At 41.8% G+C, this 23751-nt stretch overlaps 2 protein-coding genes across 2 annotated transcripts; both read right to left on the bottom strand.

The window, feature by feature from the left end:
• Positions 1–930: 930 nt before the first annotated feature.
• Positions 931–7767, bottom strand: LOC138623039 (GRAM domain-containing protein 2B-like). The gene is made up of 14 exons (XM_069702303.1): positions 7543–7767; positions 6914–7030; positions 5997–6081; positions 5837–5906; positions 5658–5761; positions 5480–5575; positions 5330–5401; positions 4653–4715; positions 4382–4493; positions 3896–4012; positions 2532–2622; positions 2283–2387; positions 2028–2112; positions 931–1355 (listed from the first exon to the last, which is right to left on the bottom strand). The coding sequence occupies exons 1-14, from the start codon at positions 7635–7637 to the stop codon at positions 1317–1319; spliced, it is 1251 nt and encodes a 416-aa protein (XP_069558404.1). The 5' UTR covers positions 7638–7767; the 3' UTR covers positions 931–1316.
• Positions 7768–14807: 7040 nt separating this feature from the next.
• LOC138623028 (zinc finger protein 703-like) lies at positions 14808–19611 on the bottom strand. The gene is made up of 2 exons (XM_069702275.1): positions 18971–19611; positions 14808–17657 (listed from the first exon to the last, which is right to left on the bottom strand). Exons 1-2 carry the CDS (start codon positions 19193–19195, stop codon positions 16158–16160), a joined length of 1725 nt encoding a protein of 574 aa, XP_069558376.1. The 5' UTR covers positions 19196–19611; the 3' UTR covers positions 14808–16157.
• Positions 19612–23751: the final 4140 nt, after the last annotated feature.

Below are 23751 nucleotides of genomic sequence, written 5' to 3'. Positions count from 1 at the left end.
TGACATAAAAAAAAAAAAAAAAAAGTACTTCACATTTTTAGTTCAGTCCAGTAACTACTAGAGTAAATGTACTTGAGCAAAAGTATTAATACCACACTGTAAAAAATATTGTTACAATAAATGCATTTAAATGAAATTAAAAGCATTTTAAAGTAAAAAAATGAAATGTAACTTTATGTAACGGGGTATTTGTACAGTGTGGTATAGTACTTTCATAAAATACATTAAATAGCTGCTCAGTTAAATGCATCAGAAACAAACAATTTTTGACACTTCAAATACATTTCTTTAGTAATATGTACAGAAATGCATTATTTCAAATGTATAACTTTTCCTTGTAATGAAGTTCTGTTGTAGTAAAACAAACACTTCTTCCAATAATAATCTAATAACCATACAGTCAGATTCCATCTGAGGTGTTTGCATCCATCTGTCTGCAGGTGTGTCAACTGAGGGCCAGATCACGTCACTCCTGATTAATAATCAAAGTATGCGATCATTTATTTCAGGACTGATTGAATCAGTGAAAGAATTAAAGAGACTTTAATAAAAAGTTGAGAACAAGAAGCTTCTGCTGCTGCTGAAATGATTGAATGTTCTTTTACAACACAAATAATAAACTAAATTTAAGTTACAGTAGAAACAGCGTTAATACAGGAAAAGACAGACCAGCATTTTTAATCATTACAAACTTTTAAGAAGCTCTTTAGTTTTACTTTGTAACCGAATTAAATTCATTTCTATGGTAAAAAAAATATTACATTGTAGTTCTTCAATTAGTAATGATGTTTTACGATAAATATGTCTTTAAACCTCATCTGACTCCATGTTTTCACTAAATAAACTCGACTCAAAGCAGCCTGACATATTTACAAATGTACTGTGAGTGTATATATTCACATATTACTCCATAACAACAATCGGCCTATATCAGAGACGTAAATATAATTTATTGGCATTACAATGTTAACAAAAAGATTTGAACAGCACGATTTGACCTTTTCAGAAATGTGTGACAACACTGAAACCTTTGGACCTGATCATCTTGAAATAAATCCCATGATATAAAAGCCCTTAGATAAATGCTACATGTTTGCTCTGCTGAAACTAGCAAAGATTTTTGTTTTCAAAAGAGTGATGAAATAGTCCTGAGTGGAAAAGGGGGAGAAGTCACATTGCACACAGTTGAGAGAAAGCTTTGTGTTTGTGTTTTTGGCGTCACAGTTGTGATCCCGTCTGATCTCTGCTGATTTGCAACATCTCTAATAAAACAGTAAAACATCTGTTCATACAGAAAAACAGACAACAGTCTTCCTTTAAGTCTCCTCGAGGAGCTTCCGGAGGTTTCTCTGAATCTAGGACGGAAAAAAAAAGAAGTGAAATCATATTAAACTGAGATGAACTATAAACTACTGTAGATTCCATAATAAACGTTAAATAAGTGAGAAGGAAAAGTTCAACATATTTTTATTCTCTTTCATGCCCAGAGTTCGATGTGAGGGTTGAGGCCACTCTCATGTCTGTTAAATATGAAGTTAGCTTAGCTTAGCATAAAGACTGGATACAGAGGGAAACAGCTAGCCTAGCTCTATCCAAAACATTATATCTATGTTTGTATAATTCATACAAAATACAAAAATGATAAAAACACGTTTTTGGATCAGGTTCCCAGAGGAGTCTCAGGGAAGTCTCAGAGGAGTCTCAAGGAGTTTCAGGGGAGTCTCAGAGGAGTCTCAGAGGAGTCCAGGGGAGTCTCAGAGGAGTTTCAGGGGAGCCTCAGAGGAGTCTCAGAGGAGTTTCAGGGGAGTCTCAGAGGAGTCTCAGAGGAGTCCAGGGGAGTCTCAGAGGAGTTTCGGGGGAGTCTCAAAGGACTCTCAGAGGAGTCTCAGTTGAATCTTAGAGGAGTCTCAGTATAAATCAAGGCAACCACTGCAAGCTCCTTGCAGCTTTATAAAAACCTGACTTTTAATATGACCTTTAATGACTTTTAATGTGACCATATCAGCTGTCTATGAAAACAGACAAACCTTCTCGAGCTTGAACAGGTTGGTCGACAACTCCCCAAAGATCTCAGCGTTCACTTCATCCTGAGACTTCTGGCTTCCAATATTTCTGCAACATGATATAAACCAAATAAATATCCACCAAGTAACGAGCGATGCTGCAGTGCAGTATCAATACAATACAATGTTGTACAATAGATACAATACAATATGACTGTGCTTGGAGATTTAAAGTCATCCCTTTCAACCTTCTCAACAAATGGTGGATCAGGCTCTTACTCATTCCGAATGTGTTCCCCCATCGACACCAAGGAGTTCAAACGATGCTCAAGAGCCACGATCTTAAAGGCCATGTAACAGGAGGACAAGACGAGAACGCTCACTCTGTGGAGGCAAAAACACGACGCGACCCGTCAACATTAAACTCCTCAAATCACAGAACAGTCGCCAACACGCCCCAATGGTTTGTGTAAATATCGTGTTGTCAAAGCGGCTTTTCATGTTCCCCCATAATAAACGGTTACTCACAGGAACAGGTAGACGAGGAGGATGGTGTGTAACGACATGGTCGGCGGGGATCTGCCTTTCAGTGAGACTCCCCGGGTCGGATTGGTTGAGCCTAAAAATAAAAGCAAAAAGACCAGGACAGGGTATTTGTAGCACACCTTTCAACCACGGGACAAAAATAATAATAATAATAATAATAATAATTTTACTAATAATAATAATGTTAATTATAATTATGATAATAATTTTAATAATCAGGAACAAATAACTGAGTGTCAAAAATTATGATAATAATGTAATAATAATCATGTTAATAACAATAATAATGTTAATGATCATAATAATGTTAATAATCATATTTAGGAACAAATAACTGAGGGGCATCATGAAGATTTTGAAACATAAATTAGGAATAAATACAGGAAAAGACTATTTCGATTCTTTGACCAAAGTTAGAGGAGAAGATTGATACCAGTCTCATGTCTGAGTTTTAGCTTTGCTTCAGCGGTAGTAAAATCCATTTATCAGCCACTCTTCTTTCTCACTAATATATATATATATTCTGCATTGAACGGGTCGCGGTTCCCCGACACGGCGATATGCGTCACAGCTACGGAGTCTATTTATGATGAAAGCCACGTCAGACGCAGGAACTGTCGAGAGAGTCAGGTCAATTTTCAAAATCAAACGCCCAACCCAGTGCTACAGCTAACAGGCACTGTATGTGAAATAGTTATAAAAACAACGTCAATTAAAATGTGTAGGTTAAAGCGGGAAATAACCACAAAAACCATAAAGGAACAATTTAACAATGTTTTCAAACTAGAAGCGCAAAAAACAAGAAAAATACCAACGAAGCAGACAAAATGCGTCACTTGTTCAACGAAGAGGTCCCAACACATGACAATGACGGGCAGGTGGATCAACAGGGAAAAAGGAGGCTGGTTCTGTGCTCTGAATGTTTGTGCTGTCATCCACAGCTTCAATCTGCTTCTTCACCGACTGCACACGGTTTTCTCCACTTTGACACAATGAACTGATCTTCTTCTGACGTCCGCTGAAACCCCGAACTTTTACATCATTTATCAGTTAACGAACGATACATAACACGACGATTCATGAGTTTACAGGTGTCCTGTCTTCATGCTGAGCTAAGCGAACTAGCCGCTGGCAGTAGTTTCACCTGGAGCGTACAGATATTGCACGGTTCAAATCTCAAGCTTTTCACCTGACTGAAATAAATACCCGTATGTGGTAAAATGCTGAGCTATGCCTTTAAATGTGAAATCAGGTCAGCGGTTCATACGCGGATTCTTCCAGTAACCAGTGAACGCCGAGAATCAGAATGAACAGAGCTTCTTTTCTTTGATTCAGAGTTAAAGTACCATTGTTGAGGGCGGCTCCGTGTTTCTGGCTCGGGGTCTGGAGGTGAACGTCCGCGTGGACTGAAACCTCTCCGCTCTTCACGGCACTCAGAAAGGTGGCCGGGAGGCCGCTGAAGTCTGCTCACATCAACACAGAAGAGACACTGAGTAAATATGAACAGACTCACAAACAGCCCAACGAGTGCTCTTCGCCCGTGAAAGGAAAACTAAAAACCCTCAGGATCATGGCAATAAGCAAGAGATTTCATTGTTCATTCAACAGGATCGTTCCTGTTTTTTGGGCCAACTGTCTTCACTTTAGCAAAAAGAAGCCTCAGAGGTTCAGATGTAACGTGGCTGAACTCCAGCTGTCTGCGAACTATAGACGGTCGGAGACACCTGAAACCTGAACACAGAATAAATAAGTGTACAAAATGTGTGCAGTAGATTACAGTGAGTACACAGCAGCTTTGTGCACACAGAGAGAGAAGAGGACGGAGCACACACCACTTATTTTATCATAATCTGGAGTCTGAGACCCGGAGCTGCTGCTCTCCATCATGTCCTGCCGTCTCCGCTGCACGACCCCATCGAGGTCACAGAAATCTCCAGAAAAGTCCTGCAGCGCACAGTCAGGAAGATATACAATGGATACCACATACAGAGTGGGTGTTGTTTAACATGAAAACAGCGTCTTTTCATCACAACGGAAAATGTTCAGTAAATAAATCCTGTAGAAAAACATTGGAGAAAATGGACGGACAGACCCCTGACTGACCAGAGGAAGGGAGGACGGGCTGTTTTCACAGGAAGTAACGGGGCTGCTGGACGTCTTCTCCACCTGCAGGGACAACACACACATGTTACTGTGTACATTAGAAAAAGAGCTCCTTTTTAAAGCCATATTGAATTAGTCAGTTGTGGGAAAGGAACCAGCTACAACCACAAATAAAGTTCTGGCTGACATGTTAGCAAAAAGAGCTACATTAGCATTCATTTGGTTGTGCTTATAGGCAACTGGTGAATTAAGTCCCTTTTTAGCTCATTCAAATACAAGCCACTGTCTTTGTTTTGGTTCCCATCGACTTCTGAGGGAATTATTCGGCCTTTTAGCTGTTAAATGCTACACAGTTGTTATTTGCTTGTTTGATGTTTGTTTTTGGTTATTCAATCGATCATGAACCAGAAGTTGGAAACACCATCCAAGAGTCCAAAAAGCAAAAATACTGAAACACAGAATAGAAGCAAATCTTCACATTGAGAAGCTGGAAACCACAAAGGTTTCTTATGTTAACATATGAAAATAAAAAGTCGAATAAGGTGATGTTAGTCCACAAATCCATGAATTAGTAACGATATCAGAGCTCCTGTCATTTTCACCAGATTTTCACAGTAAAATGAAAACATTTAGAAAGACTATTGAGTTGCGTGAGCTGAATAGAAGATGTGATTTACCTCCAGGTGAAGGCAGATGGATCTCAGGAGTTTGTAGGTGGTGTTTCGAGAGAGGAACGACACGAACACATGCTGGAAGAGAGTCATTTACAATCGCTTTTATGTCGTTGTCAAAAACAGTAAAACTGATTGTCTGGATGGTTTTCTTACCTGATCGTGTGTTGTTTCAATAACGAGGGCGTTTGGCACTAACAATGCAGTTTTGGTTTTCTTAATAAACGTCACGGACATCACCGGGATTGAAATCTGACAAAGAGAAAACCCTCTTTTACTGTCAGCGACACTCCACCAGAGAATTCAAATAGTTTCCTTCTTACAGGAAACATACCTTAGTGTCTCTTCCAAAGACTTTGGAGTGGAAGCAGATCCAGTTATCAGAGACGAACATCTTACCCTGATATAAAATGTCTCTCTGCAGGGCACAGGTGTAACCTGTCGGCATCAATATCCACATTAACAATCTCACATTTGTTTCCCTCTTAACTGAAAAGAGAATCTGAAACTTACTTTGTTTGAGTAACTCGTCTTTGCTGACTTCTTTGAACAACTTATGATACTGTGCGTTTGTCTTTGATAACTAAAAACAAACATGTTTTGTTAAGAAACCTCAGAAACATGTGACGTGTGTTAAAGGTTTGAAAGTTGTATGATCATAACATGTTTTTACCTGGTTGGGCTGCGACTTTTTCCGCTCTAACTTGATTTCAAAGTCAGTTAAAGTCGTCGGTGGAAGCTGCTCGGCAGGTTTCAGTCTGACAAACAGAAGCAGAGTGTTTCTGGTTAAGTACCATGGAAATACCTGTGGAGGAATAGGTAAGACCAACAGGTCTTCATTTGGTTGTGCATCGTGTCACCTGAGGTTATGCAAAACCTGCTGACACAGCAACAACACACCTGTAATCAACACTTTCAATTTCAACAATTACAGTGCTGAAGTTGGAAAGCAAAACTACTGATTTCAGGCAACTTCAAAGAATTATATGATTTAATTTTCATGAAAACATTCTTTGGGTTAGCTAGATGTTATCAAATACGAGTTTCAGCTTTTAAAACAAACAAAAGATTGATTAATGTCACATATACAACATGTTTTTCTGACATGCAGTCAAGTCAAAACATAATCTGAAGGCTAAAAAGTTAAGAATGTGATGAGCTTCTCGATGAATCTGTTAGTTCTTTGGTTTATTATCTGTTATGGTTTATTATCACATATACACAGTTTATTCAATGAAAACGTAGAAAAGTAGCTGAAACCAAAGAAATTTTGGCCTTTTTTGTTTAAAAAAATGAAATCTTTTCTGTCAATCTGTAGTTGTTTTAATATGTTTATTGGTACCACTTTACTTTAGCAATTATAAGGCAGATATAAACATTTAACTAACGGTTTATAACAAACTATAATGTAGCTGGAAGGACATCTGTTACAAAATGTGTCAATAAAAACGGGTGTATAACCAGATAAATAGTGACAATAACATAAACAAACACTTTATAATGTCGTTTTTTGAACTTGTAATGACTGAAAATGACCCACCAACACTTTATAGAGCGATTATAATTATATATAAATACAAAAGTGATTACCTCATGGCCGGTTTCCTCCTGCTCTCTGAAGACTCTGCGTCCAGATTGAGCTGCAGGTCTGCAGGTGAGCGGCCGCGCCTCCTCTGTCTGCCCTCACCTGCATGGTCCACCTCACACCTGGACACACAACACACAACACAAAGTTGAAACCACACCTTCCATCACACATCAGCTGCTGCAGGTTTATTTACTATTTCAACAGAAAAACTACTGAAAACTTTCCTTTAGACTGATGTTGATTATTAATCCCAAAAAAATATCCCATTAAAACACATTTACACAGATCTGTTCAAGGAATGCAGAAAACAAACCAGTAGTGAAGCTTCCTGAACTTATTTATAATGTCACAAGTTTTCTAGGCAACAATTCGAAAATGCAAATGAGCCCCTCGGCTGATCCATTAAAGATCCTTTCATTCAAATACATCGTTTGAATGGATATAAAGTGGCAGAAAAAACAAAGCCTCAATCTTCTTCACTTTAAACTGAATAGCTACTAAGCCCCTTCCTCTTCCTCTGCCTCATCTTCTTCCTCCTCCTCTTCCTTTTTCTCCTCTTACTCATCCTCCTCTTCTCTTCCTTCTCTTCATCCTCTTCCTCCACTACTCTAACTCCTCTCAGCACACTCACGTCGAGCGGTTCCCCCTCAAATCCCGGCAGGAGAGTTGTTCTGGACCGGGTACCGGAGTCCCAGGTCTGTCCACCGGTTCGGTCATCAAAACCATGGTTCCGATTTCATGTCTCAACGCCTCCAACAGCGGCGTCGGTCCACAAACAACAGAGCAGCTTTCAGGAAAAAAAGTTTGGGACGTCGTCGGAGGACCGGGAGGCCCGGGAGAGGAGGAGCCGGAAAGGGGGAAGGAGAAAAGAGGAGGAGCAAAGCGGATGAGCCGGGGAGGGAGAAAAAAAGGAGGAGTAAAGAGGAGGAGGAGGAGGAGGAGAGAGGAGGAGAGAAGAGCAGAGAGGAGGAGAGGAGGAGAGGAGGAGACGGGAGAGGAGAAGGTAGGAAAAGGGAGAGGAGGAAGGAGGAGAGAGGAGAGAAGGAGGGAGGAGAGGAGTAGGAAGACTCCTACAGGGAGACAGTGGGATTAACCTGCAGGACAGAAACAGATATTATCTCTTTATAAATAAAATAATAAAATACAAACACACTTGTTCAAGATATTTACATGAGGACTCGTTGAATTTACTGTAACTCAGGTTTTAACTTCATGTAACAGCAGCTGTATTAGGCGCAGATGTCCAGCAGGGGGCAGCAGAGTCCAGGTGATGTGACGTTGAGCCTTCAGGTGTGTTTTACCGTCAGGCGACTACCAGGTGTAAAATAAGGTGAAAAGTTAGCAGTCTTGAGGTTCTTTACTGAATTTACTTTTAAGGGAGAAACATTGACCGCAGGTATAGAAACTGGTCAATTTTTTATTTTAGATTTTAGATTTAAAAACGTGATCAGTTTATAAAATGTATAAAGCCTGAAAGATATAACTGCTTTTCCTCATAAGAATATGAGGAAAAGCAGGTTCATTTGCACTTTTTAGTAGAAGGCAATACAAAGTGCTTCATATAAGACATGTTTTATGTTTTACTGATGTATATTATTGATGTATTACATGTTTCTTTATAAGAATGCAGGTGGTTTACTTTATAGATATTAAATACATAAATATTGTTTAGGGGTCACTTCAAACTATTAGGCTGAGCCCTGCAAGCTCCATAGTGACAATAAGCAGTTTATTATTGATTATTATTTGTCTGTTATTCGCCTTATTTCCTTCCTGCTGACTCCAGGGGGCGCTGTGAGTTCATTCAGTATCCTGGAGACGATGGCACAGACAGCAGTGCAATGCGAGCCAGCAGCTAGTTACTGTTACTTTGCCATTAATCACGGCTGACAGGAAGCCGGGGTTAAAGGTCAGAGAGCTGCCAGAGAGTGAGAGATGGAGTGTGTGTCTACCGGTTCATACGGTTAGAGACGAGTTACAGAAACACACTCATCAGTGTAGAAAGTCCTGCATTCAAAACCTTCTGCAAGTATCATCAGAAACATTTACTGTCAGTATGAAAATACACACTTTAAACATAGTAATAAAATATAGTAAAAGTACCGGCCTAAAAAAATCATAAGGGAATAAAATGCCTGTAAAATAAAGTGTTAGAAAACCTTTTAAACTGTAAAATAACTATAAATGAGTGCAAATAAATAAATAAATGTACTCCAACTGACATATAATCTATAATATTTTAGATAGTCAGTAATGATATGTTCAGTGTTTGAGGGGGTCCCAACTTAAGGCTTTAAAACCAAAAATGTCCAACGATTTCGTGTCAAATCACGTTTTCGCCCCGATGTACGCGGTTGTGTGCGACGTGATAATGTGACAGGAAGATTGAAGTCCTGTTAAGTTCTCTGCTTGAAAGTATGTTGGGCCTCATCAGCTGTCAGCTGGAACAACACTGAGCTGGCAGTGAAGACAGGTTGGAGTCTGGTGGCCATAAATCACCTGCCTGACAGGCTGGGAACCACAAACTCAGCCTCAACACAACACTGATCAACATGTATCAACACGTCACGGCTCAACACGTCTCAACACGTCTCAACACGTCTCAGCCTGGACGCTGCCCACAGTCATCTTTTCTCTTTTTACACTACATGAAGGTGGGGTTGGGAGGAGGGGGGGGGCTGAGAGCACTGACTGCAGGTCATTAATCACGGCCTCTGACATGCAGAGGACGAGGCCACGGCTCTCTCTGTATACAGCTGCTGGGTTAGACGCACGCACGCACGCACACATGCACGCACACACACACACACACAGCTGTTGATAGTGATAAAAGGCCATCAGGCTGCAAGACACCAAAAACTGTGTTTCATCATTCACAGCTACTAAATCAGAGTCCGAGCAGACGTCTGCTGAAAACTGATTCCTGATCAAACTTCCAGCAGAAGAACATCTGGAGTTTCTGAGGACAGAAAACCCACAAAGAAGAAGAATTTTGTAGAAAGTGTTGACAGTTCAACTGAAGGTGATCTGGTGCAGCATAACATTCACTTTGGATGAGTCTGGCGCGCATGAAGGAAACCACATGTCCGCACTGCTTTTCATCACAAATCTGTCATGTGTAAAATTACAGGTTACATTTTTCACTGTTAACCAAAGTTGGGTGAATAAATTAGTTTAACTTGACCGCGAGCTCAGCACACTGTCCTGCTGTTCTTGCTCATGTCAACAGTTCTCCCTTCAAACGTCTTGGAACGCGTGAAACAACGGGCCCTTGATTTTAGTTTGAAGATAAACAAAAGAGGCCTCATCCATTTCACTGGGAGAAATAACTGGGTTGAGCTCGCTCACCAAGCTGGCTGGCAATATTAATGTTAGCTCTCGTTGGTAAACATCCCTCTTTGTGAATAAGTGATGAAACAAGAACTTCATGAAGATTCCTAAATATTCACGTCATGGTGACAAACACGATGTTGTGCAAGAAGGCGAGTGCTCGCTGACATGTTCACGTAAAAACGTTTGCAGTTGACGATCCACGTAGAAAATGTGCAAATAAAGAAATCGCGCTGTTCTTCTTAACACTGTTATGACACCACGTCAAAGTACAGTAAGAGGCTTTTATTTTGGACTAACATGCTCGTCTGTTTAACGTTAGCTTTACAAATTGGGGAAGCAAAACACAAGTTAGATTGATGCTATGTTTATAAGTTCTGTATTTACTGTGAAACTGTAAAAACAAAAACTGATCTGATGGGTTTAGCTCATCTGAAATAAAGCAGGACAGACCTCCTGTCGTTAGCTTAAACTGGATAAAGTGAGAAAATACCACACAGAGGATATGGCATTGTTGTGGGGTTTATTTATTTATTTTCAATTTGGATTTGTTTGTTTGTTTTCTAACAACGCTACAGTTTAATGCACTTGTCACACAGTCAGTAAGCTTGTTAAAACAAACTTTTGTCAAACAAAATCTTTATAAATAAAGTTTCCCTCCACATATCCAAAGTTTATTTCTTTCTAAAATAGTTTTCTGCTCAAATTATTCTTTTGTGAGTTTGACAATAACGTTGTGAACGCTGCAAGTCACCCACGAATAGTGAATATTTCTAAATGGTTTTTATTTCTACATTATGTAGCATGAATTTGTAACCTGTGTTGAAATACTATTATCAGTAATTATAATTAGAGTGACTGAATAAACAGATGAGATCAGTGGCACCTTTTAAAGAACCTCACTTCTTTTCTCCATAACGCTTTTTAACATTTGTCATTTTTTTCTGCTTCAACACACCACATTGCTGAACACACACACACACACACAAGCGAACACACACACACACACACACACACACACACACACACACACACACACACACACACACACACACACACACACACACACACACACACACACACCCTGTCTGTTGTGCGTTAGGTCTGCTGGTTCGACTAAACAGGATTTTCTGTCCCTCATTAATCATCCTGACAGCTTGAAAAACAACATTTCCTCCTTAATGACTGTGTTCGAGTCACGTCTGCTGTTTTCCATTAAAGCTTCTCGTTCTCGTTCCTCTTTGTCCTCTCAGCCTCTCTGCTGTTCTCTCCGTCTCTCTGTTGTCCTCCACGTGCGGATTCTGGAGACTTCTCTCTGACCTCCAAAGTCTGCGGCGTGGCTCTGCTCTGGATCACGCTGAAGATTACTCATGAAGAGGGTGAAAAACCATCAAGAATGAGAGACTGAGGATCCAGATACTGGGGATCCAGAGACTGAAGATCCAGAGACTGAAGATCCAGATGTGGTCCTGCGGATGGTGCCCCCCTGGATGTGGCTATCCCCCCACTCCCCCAGCAGCAGCTGGCTTCCAGACGTCGCCGGTCGCTGCCGAAGCACGTTTCTCCGTTAAGCGGCGGTTCTGTGATGCATGAGAGCTGACAGCTGAGCTCGGATCGCTCCGAACAGCCGGATCAGAACCAGCTGGGCCAAGCACATTAACAGAGAAACCATAATTGCGTTTGCCCTTTCGTTCACCACTAAATGTCTTTCTGTTGACTTTTTAACAACAGACATGAGGACGGAGAGGCGGGAGGATCTAGTTCCCTTTTTAGAAATAAGAATATCTTATGATGTGCTGAAGGCCTGATGTGCTGCAGGATGAGGGTTTCATTTAACACGAGGAGGAGCTCAGTCACATGCTGGCTTCATGGATTGTTTTTCTGCAAGAGAGAAAAGTGTATTTTGAACATTTCTGGCAGCCGGTGGGTGGACGTAAGTGATGGTTTATGGCGGTTTAGAAACATCCGTACAGCAGGGCTGACATCTGTGTCCGCTTTATTTTTGGACCACTTGAAAAGCCCTCATGGTAGGATGATGGATGAAGTGATAAAGTTGGACAGGAGACAAAATGAAAGCAGAGGAGTCCATTTCTGGGAAGCAATAACTCAGAGACACGTCAGAGAAAATATCAGAGCAGAAGTTCATCATCTGTGACTAATTTAAAGAAATGTCACCAACTCTGAGAGCAAAGAGAAGTTAGACACTAAAACATGCATGTTGTTGGACATATTTAAATCTAACCTGATGGTTTGGTTCCGGCTGATGGAGGCTGGTCATGTAATGAAGCAGCAGCTCCAGTCTGTCATCATTCATCACCGTCTGTCAGGCTGCAGCCACAACTCACTCAGACCAACCAGGCAGAAGAACAGCATATATTAAATATAAATATTAAATATGTCCCCCCGCACTCTGGCTGTAACTTACAGCACTAAAATTAAACAAGAAAAACATTCTTGATTCTGGAAGCAGGTCTTCGAAGGATGAAGGTCGAATCATCTGGTTGAGAAACACTAGAGGAAAGAGTGAGTGTCCTCCTCCTCCTCCTCCTCCTCCCTCAGAAACCGCTGAGTCACCTTTGACTTTCGGTCCTCAATGGAGGAAAGTGTTGCTAAAAAAACAGCATGAATGCTGAGTTGCCCTAATTCTCCTACTAATAAAGGTTTGAGGAATAATGCAGAGGGCAACTAGAAACAAAGAAAACAGAGATATTATCTGCATGAATAAGTGAGAAAATGATCACACCTTGTTTCGCTGTTTATAAAGAATCTATGGAGCTACGCTAGCAGCTCTGTGGAGCTGTACAGTGGGGCTTTACATGCTAATGCTAGCATGCTAAGATGCTCCCAATGACAGTGCTAACATGCTTATGCTCATTAGCATTAAAGAAAACGTACAGATGGGCCTGATAGGATTTCCATTCGTTTTGGAGGTATGTGAAATTTTGAAATGCGGCAGCAGACAAAAAGCCAACGCAACACCAAAGTACGGTGGCCCTGAGGTACAAAACACAACAACACTTGCGAAACAAAACTGAAAACACAAAGTAGCCTGATTTTTTTTTTTATATATATATAATGTTGTTTTGTTTTGCACCTCAGTGTCACCGTACCAAAGTTACAACAATACAAATGCCTGTAACAAATTTAATGATCATTCCTCCCAAAGTTGTCAAGTCTCTCTGAACCAAAGATGCTAACATCATGTGGGCGCAAAAGGAAAAGTCAGAGAATCACCAAACTCATCAGGATTCATCCTCTGGAACCCACGAACGTCGGTACAAACCCATGAACGTCGGTACAAAACCCACGAACGCGTCAAAACCCACGAATGTGGTTGAGCTACTGTAAAAGAAACACGATGATTCCTCTTAATAAAAAAAAAACAGGTATCACTAGTCACCAACAGGTGGCGTCCCGATCCAGCTACGCACTCGGTTTCAGTGAAACCCAGTTGACTGAAACACCAACAAAGTCCAACAGAACCACCTCAGAACCAGTGAGTGTGTCAGTGGCGGAGGAACGGTCAGCAGTCAGCTGCTTTCTTGGAGCGTCTGTTTTCTGGAACATTTGTCGCAACATGAAACCTTCAGCGGGCCCACCGGATGTCGTGCCCTCCTGCCGAACTCAAGACGCCCCATCGGAGCATCTCAGCCCCCCCTGAAACAGAAGCGCTCTCTCCTGTTACATGGGACGGGCTGTTTGGACCCGGCGGGTCCTCGTCAGAGTCATGAGTGACCAGCAAGGGTCATCTATACTCCTCCGAGGGTGTCACAGTGTCCTGGTGCTGGTGGAAGGGTTATTACCGCTGCCAATCACGCGGCTGCCGCTGTAACTCGAGCAACTGTCGAGGTCCCTGAACACACACATTGGAAGAAGCTCTGATGGTTATCGGGATCCGACAGTATGTGTACATTACCTGATAGCTTGGGCTTTTACAGACACTTTAATAAGAACACCGGGAGCACTCAATCAGGACGACAGCTGTTGACAGTAACAAACACACAAAGTTATCAGTCACGTGATTCTTCCACGGTAAAAACAGCCGCTGCACATGTCAGGATCAAAGTCTGACAAAGTTGACATCTTTCTGTCATGTCCTGTTTTCCTCTTCACAGGCCGACAGCTGTGAACTGGGAGAATTGGTCTGGAAGACATTTTTCAGAGGTAGTTTCCTCACATAATATGCATCACCTGACTTTGTTGTAAATCCAGAAATGGTACTCACAGGTTGAGACGATGTGGTGCTGCTCAACAGTTCGGCCTCAATAAACCTCAGATGAACATCAAAATCTCATTATTAGATTTCAAATAAATATAAACATGTAAATTATATTTTTGGCACAAATGGACCCTCATGGAGAAATATTTAGTCACATGTTCTGTCGACGTAGACAGTCATGTCGACATATTACTTTCATATAAAAGTCAGAATCCAAGATTTTGTCAGCTGCTGTTTCCATCATTATACTCGATAGAAACGAACATATATTTCAGTAGAAAACTGACCTTTCACATCAAAGTTGTTTCACTGCATCTCTCAGAAATGAAGACAACAGATTCTTCATCTTCAGTGTGATTTATTTACCAAAATATGACCTCCTCTTTCACTGTTTTACAAAAAATATCACATCTCACTTTTATAGATCAGCTGTGAAAATAAGAAGTTCAGGGAGAGATGCGATTTTAACATTCATCCTGGAGGAGTTCAGACATCAGTCGTCTGATACATTGGTTCAAAGTGATCAGAACACATTTATGTGGTGAACATTAAAGCCAGATTCTCCTGTATAAAATAAATACAACTTCTCAGTAGGAATAAACTAAACATCAGGAAGCAAACCATCAGCAACCAGCAGGGCTGTTCAACGCTGTGGAGCTCACATGCATCGAGGCCGGACGAACAGCTGACTTACATCTTTCTGCACTGAATCATCATCATCTGCAGCAAAAACCCTGAACATTCAGAAGCTTTAGTGCAGCGTCCAACCATCTGTTTACCAAACCAACAGGCAGCAGGAGCCAGCAGAGGGCGCTCACTTCTGCTGCAGGAGTTTCCAGCAACGCGATAGAGCTGCGTGTCCTCTGACGTTCAGCCTGATTAGAAACACACAGTCTGGTATAGAAGGTACAAGCAAAGTGTGAAGATGCTGTGGAGTCGATCCAGGACCTGTAAGCTCCTCCCACTTCCACTGGAGAACACACTGAACTCAGTGGGAGCAGCAACGCCACCAGGAAGTACAAACTGGCTGAGAGCACTGACATCACTCACATATCTTCAGACAGTTTGCTTAGAATAGCATTAACAGAGGGAAACAACTGGCCTGGCTCCGTCCAAACGTAACAAGGTACCAAAGGGAAATGAGGTACCAAAGGTAACGAGGTACCAAAGGTAACAAGGTACTAAAGGTAACTAGATACCAAAGGTAACAAGGTACCAAAGGGAACCAGGTAAAAAGGTGCCAAAGGAAACAAGGTACCAAAGGTAACGAGGTACCAAAGGGAACGAGGTACTAAAGGTAACTAGATACCAAAGGTAACGAGGTACCAACGGTAACAAGGTACCAAAGGTAACAAGATAACAAGGGGCCAACGGTAACAAGGTACCAAAGGTAATGCACATATAAAGCTCACTAATCAACCTGTTCCATACTGTTTGTTTCATCAGGGGTCATAGTGTTAAAAATGATGTCATGATGACTCATAACGTGATCTTTACAGGTGCTGCTCAGTGGATCTTTTTTTACCTTTGTACGGAGGCAGGTGAGCCGTTTCCCAAGTTTACCCATCTTTATGCCAAGCTAAGCTAACTGGCTGTAGCTTTAAGAGACAGTTGTCATACTTCTCATTGAACTCTGCCAAAAAACAAACAGGTCTTCTTCCAAATGTCTGACCATCCTGTAAACGTAGATGTTTATATCACTGGTATCCCAGAGCGGACGCTGGTCCCAGTCTCTGACTGTAGAGAGCGTAGTGGGGGTAGTACGGGCCTGAGGTGGGCAGAGAGTGCAGCGAGATAGACGAGGGTCCGGTGGGGAGATGGACCTTATTATAGGGGTGGTACCGGGCCAGGCCCAGGCCGTGGGGAGGCCTGAGAGACAGGGAGCTGGGCATGGAGGCTGGGCTGCTCTGGTGTGGGAGGTGGAAGGTGCAGGAGGTGGGGCCAGAGGAGGACAGGGAAAGGAGCTTACCGTCCATCCCCACGTGTAGAGCTGTGTGCGTGCGCAGGTGAGCCAGGAGTTCGTCCGACGTAGCAAAGCGCTTGTCGCACGGCCCTGCGGCTGAGACCCAGTTACAGACGTGAGGCGGCGGGTCGTTGGGGAGCAGGAAGCCGTACGTGTAGAGAGGGTGGGACAGCGAGGGGGACACGCTGGAGGACAGGGAGCTCTGGTGGAGGGAGTGGAGCGGCGGGGACGGATACACCAGAGGGAAGCTGGCTTTGAGGCTGGAGGATGGGTCGTGGACGCAGGAGCTACAGGCGGTTCCGCCTAGGTGGGACACGGTCGGGTAGCTGAGACAGTAGGGGTCCCGGCACAGACCCTGCATGAAGGAGGGGGGGGAGGCGCCTGTCAGGGGGCTGGAGCTCGGGTGCTTCCCCGGTACTCCCATGCTGAGGCCCGGCTTGGTCGGGTCCAGTCCGGGAACAAACTGGGAGGGGTACCCTGCGTAACCCCCTCCCACCGAGCCGTGGTAGCCCCCGTTGGAAAAGAGCGGCTGGCTGCTCTTATATGGAGAGACGGGGGTCACATGTCCGGAACCCCCAGAGGGGTGGGGGGGTTCTGGTCTACCTCCGTCAGGGGTGGAGCCGCCATCAGAGCTGCTGCTGCTGCAGTTGGTGCTGGCCCGGACGACGCTGGAGTTGGCGTGTTGCGCACCGTCCGAGCTGGCCTTGTTTAGCTCCGCCTCCTTTTTAGGGTTATTAGAATGATTATTATTATTATCATTATTATTATTATTATTACTGGGACTGTTCTGCTCATGAGCAGCTTCACTGGGAGGGTGGGAGAGTGAGGAGGGCTGCCCCCCCGGGGACGGGCTCTGTTTGAGTAGCTGAGTGTGACCCGGTGGGCTTCTGGTTCTGGGCGAAGCAGCAGCAGGTGGACCGGACGACTGACTCACGGTCCCATTAGTGGTGACGCTGCTGCTGCTCGGCACCCTGAACCCAACTCTATCTCTGCTGCCGGGGACTCCGTCTCTGCGTCCGTCTCCGCTGCCTTTGTTGTAAGGCTTAAAGCTGGATTTGTCCTCCAGGGAGCGGCGGCGCTCCCCGAGCTTCAGGCTGCAGACGGACCGGCTGCCGGGCTCCTTGTCCCCTTTACTGCTAGAGGAGCTCAACTTGGTGGAGGATGGAGGGTCGGATTTACCGATCTGGGAGCAGGTCTGAGCCAGCAGGGCCAGGGGACTCTTCTTAGCATCCAGCTGCAACAAAAGTACAAATCAACCCACAGGTTTTCTCTGATTATCTGTCGGCCTGTAAACTGTTCATGTGAAGCTTTACGGCTCCAAATGTCCAAAAACAGGAAAATACTGGATGTCCCTTCTCAGAGGCTCAGACGACAACTTTCAGCTTCCACACAGAAACAGTAGATATTTTTGGACAAACAGGATATTTTGCTGCTTTTCATTGTACTGGATGTTCTGGGCTCCTTTGTTCCAACTAAATCAGAACGATAAAGACTTCTGTCTGAGTTCTGGGAAGCTATTATTTTAAACATTTCCTGCACTGATGGTCAATAAATCCTTGATGATCATTAACCACTAGTTCCAGCTCAACGATCAGCAGACAGAACATCTTCACATATTAGTAGCTAATATGATTAATATACAACTCCATATTAATGAAAAAAGAACAGCTGCTCATTGATTTTATCAACTAACCCCTTTAAATATATTATTAACTTTAACTGTGATTTATTAAGTAGGTTATCATGATTTAAGACCTGTAACCTGTTATTTTACTAGAGACATTAAAACATTCTGTCCGAAAATATAAGTTCAGTTTAGATGGAAATGTTTTTAATATTATTATTTCTTTATAACCGGATGTTTATCTTTCACTGCAGGCTAACAACAGTCCTGTCTACATTATAAAACTATAAGTAACAACAGTCCTGTCTACATTATAAAACTATAAATAACAACAGTCCTGTCTACATTATAAAACCATAAATAACAACAGTCCTGTCTACATTATAAAACTATAAATAACAACAGTCCTGTCTACATTATAAAACTATAAGTAACAACAGTCCTGTCTACATTATAAAACTATAAATAACAACAGTCCTGTCTAGATTATAAAACTATAAATAACAACAGTCCTGTCTACATTATAAAACCATAAATAACAACAGTCCTGTCTACATTATAAAACTATAAATAACAACAGTTCTGTCTAGATTATAAAACTATAAATAACAACAGTCCTGTCTACATTATAAAACTATAAATAACAACAGTCCTGTCTACATTATAAAACTATAAATAACAACAGTCCTGTCTAGATTATAAAACTATAAATAACAACAGTCCTGTCGACATTATATAATTGTAAAACTATAAATAACAACAGTCCTGTCTACATTATAAAACTATAAGTAACAACAGTCCTGTCTACATTTTAAAATTATAAAACTATAAGTAACAACAGTCCTGTCTCCATTATAAAACTATAAATAACAACAGTCCTGTCGACATTATAAAACTATAAAACTATAAAAGTTAATAAATACCTCGATGCTCACTGGTGCTGACGTCAGCGGATGTAAATATTCCAGGTGCACCAGGTGTCCTGTGTGCGCCGTCAACATCTTGAGAAGTCGGATAGGAACCCGCCTTGCCTGCCGAACTGGGTCCAGAGGGGTCAACACTGAGACCACGGCACCGGGACGGGAGTGTTTGGAGTCAGTGGTGTCACTTAGTCGATCCGCAGCTGGTTCTGGAGGGAGATATCTCATGGAGAGGACGCAGCTGGCTCTGGTTCTGGAGGGAGATATCTCATGGAGAGGACGCAGCTGGTTCTGGTTCTGGAGGGAAATATCTCATGGAGAACACGTAGCTGGTTCTGGTTCTGGAGGGAGGTATCTTATGGAGAGGACGCTCCGGGTTGTCCAAAATAAAAATAATAAAAATGTGAGTAAAAGTAATCCCAGCGGACACAGAACCGCGGCGGGTCTCCTTAAATGTCCCGAAGGACGGAGAAGACTCTGATTCTTGTCTGCAGCATCCTCATCTCCCACACGGCTCCGACTACAGGTCCAAACCCGCCAAAAAGTCCACAAAACGACACGCGCTGTCCTTTTCCGTAAAGAGACACTTCATAGAGTCCAAGTGTTCAGAGGACATGTCCCACTACGTGTCTTCGCTCCGGACTCCAGCAGCTCTCTGATCACAACAGTCGGACTTCAGAGTGAAGCAGCTGTCTGTCCGCTGGGTGGCCGCGTCATCAAGAGAGGGCGGGGCGAACGTGCGTGAAGACGGAGCGACGTCAGCCTGCCAGGGACATTCATACACATATGTATCTATATATATTAGAGAGAAAGAGTATATATGTATATACGTATATACATATATACATATACATATACTGTATATATATATATATAAGAGAGAGAGAGAGAGCGAGTGAGTGAGAGAGAGACAGACAGATATATATGCAATAAAGTACTTAAATGTAATTCTAAGATATGTTTACTGAAGTGTTTAATTTTCTGCTTCAAATTAAAATGACTGGTATTACAATTAACCCAGTTTAGTTTAACACTATATTAATTTAACCATTATTTTTCCATGCAGCCTATTATTTTTAATCCCAGACAACAATATATTTAGTTGGTGTTATCTTTACATTACTATTAATAATATTTATTGATGAAATGTGGTAATTTTGAAACAAAAGCTTAAGTTACAACTGTCCCAAATTGTGCCAAATGATGTGATATTTAAAACTGCAATTGATTCACATAGTTTTTCTATTGAAGTAGCATGTTCCATGTTATTAGAAAAATAATGTGTGTTTACTGTGACAATTGTGGACATTTTTGTGTACAACTGCCACTTAAATCACTTAAAAAAAATTGTCCCATCTGTGGTTTGTTGCTAAATCACCATATATACAAACACAAAGTATAAAAGCGGTGGGCTTTTGTCCAAACGGTTGCCGACCACGATGAAGAGAAATAATAGGACTTTATATGAGGCTGAGCTTCCTGAAAAACAACTTGATCCAACAATCCGAGAACCACAAAGTCCTGAGCTACGGGTCATGAGGTTGAGTGCCGTTAAAAGAAAATCAAATACTTGACATATTGGATGAGCGTGCAGTCACGAATGTATTTATAAAAACAAAACTTTGCTCGGATGTCATTTCCAATCATATAATTTGCAGCTCATGAAACACGGATCAAAGGAAAGATACTGTGAGTGTGCCGGGAGTCGTGGGACATAGACCCCTTATTAAAACTATAAAAGCTCTTTTGTGAGTGTGACGCTGTAGACAACAAAGTGAGCAGTGGAAATAAGTCACGAGTCATCTTTCACTCTGTAGTCAACGAGCAGATGAGTGCAAGAAGGGCACAGATCAAAAGTCTGGATGTTTGTTTATTATAGCAGAGGGTCACATCTCTTCATCACATCTCTTCGTCACATCTCTTCATCACGGCTCTTCATCACGGCTCTTCATCACAGCTCTTCATCACATCTCTTCACAACATCTCTTTGTCACATCTCTTCATCACATCTCTTCATCACGGCTCTTCGTTACATCTCTTCGTCATGCATCTCTCCGTCACATGACAACAAGGGGATTACCAGTCAGTATGATTCATCCTCTGAGGACCACGAATGTATGAACCACATTTAATGCCAATCTGTCCAACAGTTGTTTAGTTACATCAGTCTGAAACAAAGTAAAAATACAAATATCCTGAGTCAGAGCGTTCTTGAGTCTTTCTGTATAGTCAAATCTAAACTGGAACATCTGCCAAAATCAAAACAATGAAATTAACTCAAGCACCTGTTTTTCATACAGTTGCCATGTTATAGGTCTTTAAACAATATTATTTGAAATCTCCATCTTTATAATATTATTTGATTAAATTTTCCAGTTAAAATGGTGAGTTTTAGAGAAACTGAAACATTTTGGTGGCAGTTTGTCCAACTAACCATGTTTTTAGGTGTACAATGTTTTCACACATCACATTCAGTACACGATGTTCTTTTCATTTTAATTAGTATAAGTATGAGGCAGTTGAACAGTTCACCTGTTCACAAGCTGCCTCTCATTCATTCATTCGTTACGATATTATAAGATATGTTCTTCTCCTTACCGTGGATTCACTGTTCACATAAACCTTCAGGTCTGCCTTTATTTTGACTAGTGGACTGACATCATTTGAGCAAATGAAAGCACACAAAAAACCTGAATAGCGGATACAGAATGTGTCACACTGCAGTCTAATTTCTTTTATAAATTTATGCCATTTTTACCAGAGAAGAAAAATGTGATAAAGACGGATCAGCTCTGTATTAATGGTTCTATAAATCTGGAATGTTAATAACTTTATTGCATTACCGCCTGCTGACTGACTTTGCAATGAGCTAATTTTGTTAACCTAATTATACAATGAATTGGTTAAAGTACTTAAGAATTACGGCTGACAAGAACTATTAGCTGCAGCCCAAAATAGTCTGAGTCTGAGGGGCTTTGATTCTCTGAATCAAAATCATTCCTAATCCTTCATAACCTGTGGGCAGACGGCTGCATAATGTCAATTAGCTAACGGATATTTATCTTCCAAGGTCTTCCTTAATCTTCAAAAGCATTGCTTCCCTTGTGATATAAAGACAGGATGATAATTTAATACTTGTGTAAAAGCAGAGATCCTTCAAAAACATGCTGTTTATTTTGAAAAATCCCTCCTTTCACACTCCTCACAACCCTTAATGATCTGGAATCAGCATTAGGTCACTGTTTGAAAGAAAAAACAACAACTGGTTAAAGTAACTGGTGCCTTGACCTCACGCCCTAAACAGCACAAGAGCTACACGGAGACATCCATCAATGTCGCATCTGTGATAAGAGGCAGAGAGCGGGAGCACCGTGTCATCAGGAAACAAGGTCACAGTCTGCACCGCTGTGGAGACGACAGGAAACCAAAAGAAGTGTTTTGAAGCATGAAGCACGGGACAGTCAGATGGCCATGTTAAAGCGTTGATAGAAAGTCATAAACAACAAGGAATAAAAGTACTCAATAAATCACACTTAGAAAATATGAATTTGGAGTGAAGTGCTAATCTTCTGAAGTATTCCAGGCTATTTGGGCATACAGACCACAGACTGTATATAAAAGAGGACAGAGCTTCCAGGTCTGAAAAATGAGGCCATAAGCTGCAATACCACCGAGTGCCACTAGAGGTCGGCTCCAAAGAGCTTCCGGCTCCATAGACTCCCATTCAAATTCTCTCATCAAATGCAAAGTCAATAAAATGTCTCCACCAGTTATCTCGGTGTTGTTAGCTAAAGTCACTCCTTATTAGTTTTCTGGAGGTCCATCTGAAAATAATCCGTCATTAATTAGAAAAAAAGCTTCGAAAAGACAGGTTTTTGGGGTCGTGTCTGTTTGATTGACAGGCCTGCGGTGCAGTCAGGTTACAGCTATCGGTGGGTGGGATGTAGTATCATCAAGTTTCCAATCAGATCAGTCAGATCCACCGCTGGGTCCTCCAAGCTCGTCCAAATATGGTCACTTCCTGCTGTTTACAATAAAAGCCATAAAAATATTTTCTACAATAAAACTGTTGGTGCTGCAAAGACGTTGTACAATGCTAAGATCATTGACTCTGTCATAGAGTCTCTGATCTGATCACTGGCATTAAACGATAGTGTCGTTAACTCCACCAACGGTGTGTCAACCAACCGCACACAGACAGCCTGATGCAAGTAACTAAAGACTCCTGATATCTGACTGTAGTTCCATACTCGTCATACAACAATACCATACTTCATTCAGACATCATCTGATGAACAGCTCCATGCAGTCGCTCTACCTTAAACAGTGGTCCTCCATCAGGGTGCTGGCCGGTCAGTTTACTGGAGTGAAAAGCTGCTATCTATCTAGTTAACATTAATTCCATCCATCCATGAGAAATGTTCAACAAATGTTTTTCTTTTGACTCAGTTTGTTTAAAGGGTGGACATGTATTTTAAAATGGGGTATTCCCATGTATTTTTATTTTCAATGCAACGTTATCCTGTTGTCTCTACCAATGTTGAGACCAATGTTACCTCTCTTGATCAACATCAGCACAAAGCCAGAAAAAGAAAAGACCAAAAAAAGTGAAGCCAAAGGAGGTCACATACAAAGAAAGAATTACACAATAAACAATATGTCTCTTCTCATTTTAACTTCTCATGACTCGCCTTGAAGTTGGTCATTAACAACTAGTGGCACAGTGTCTGTGAGTGATTACTGCTTCCTCTTGTTGCCTAATTTGAGACGTGTTTCCTCTTATT

Source organism: Brachyistius frenatus, unplaced genomic scaffold (genome assembly GCF_029030835.1).
Source record: "Brachyistius frenatus isolate BFR_SWC_R1_liver_20210118 unplaced genomic scaffold, ASM2903083v1 Contig_3, whole genome shotgun sequence".
Taxonomy (NCBI): Eukaryota; Metazoa; Chordata; class Actinopteri; family Embiotocidae; genus Brachyistius; species Brachyistius frenatus.
The sequence above is the reverse complement of the archived record's forward strand: the minus strand, read 5'-3'. Positions and strand labels throughout refer to the sequence as shown.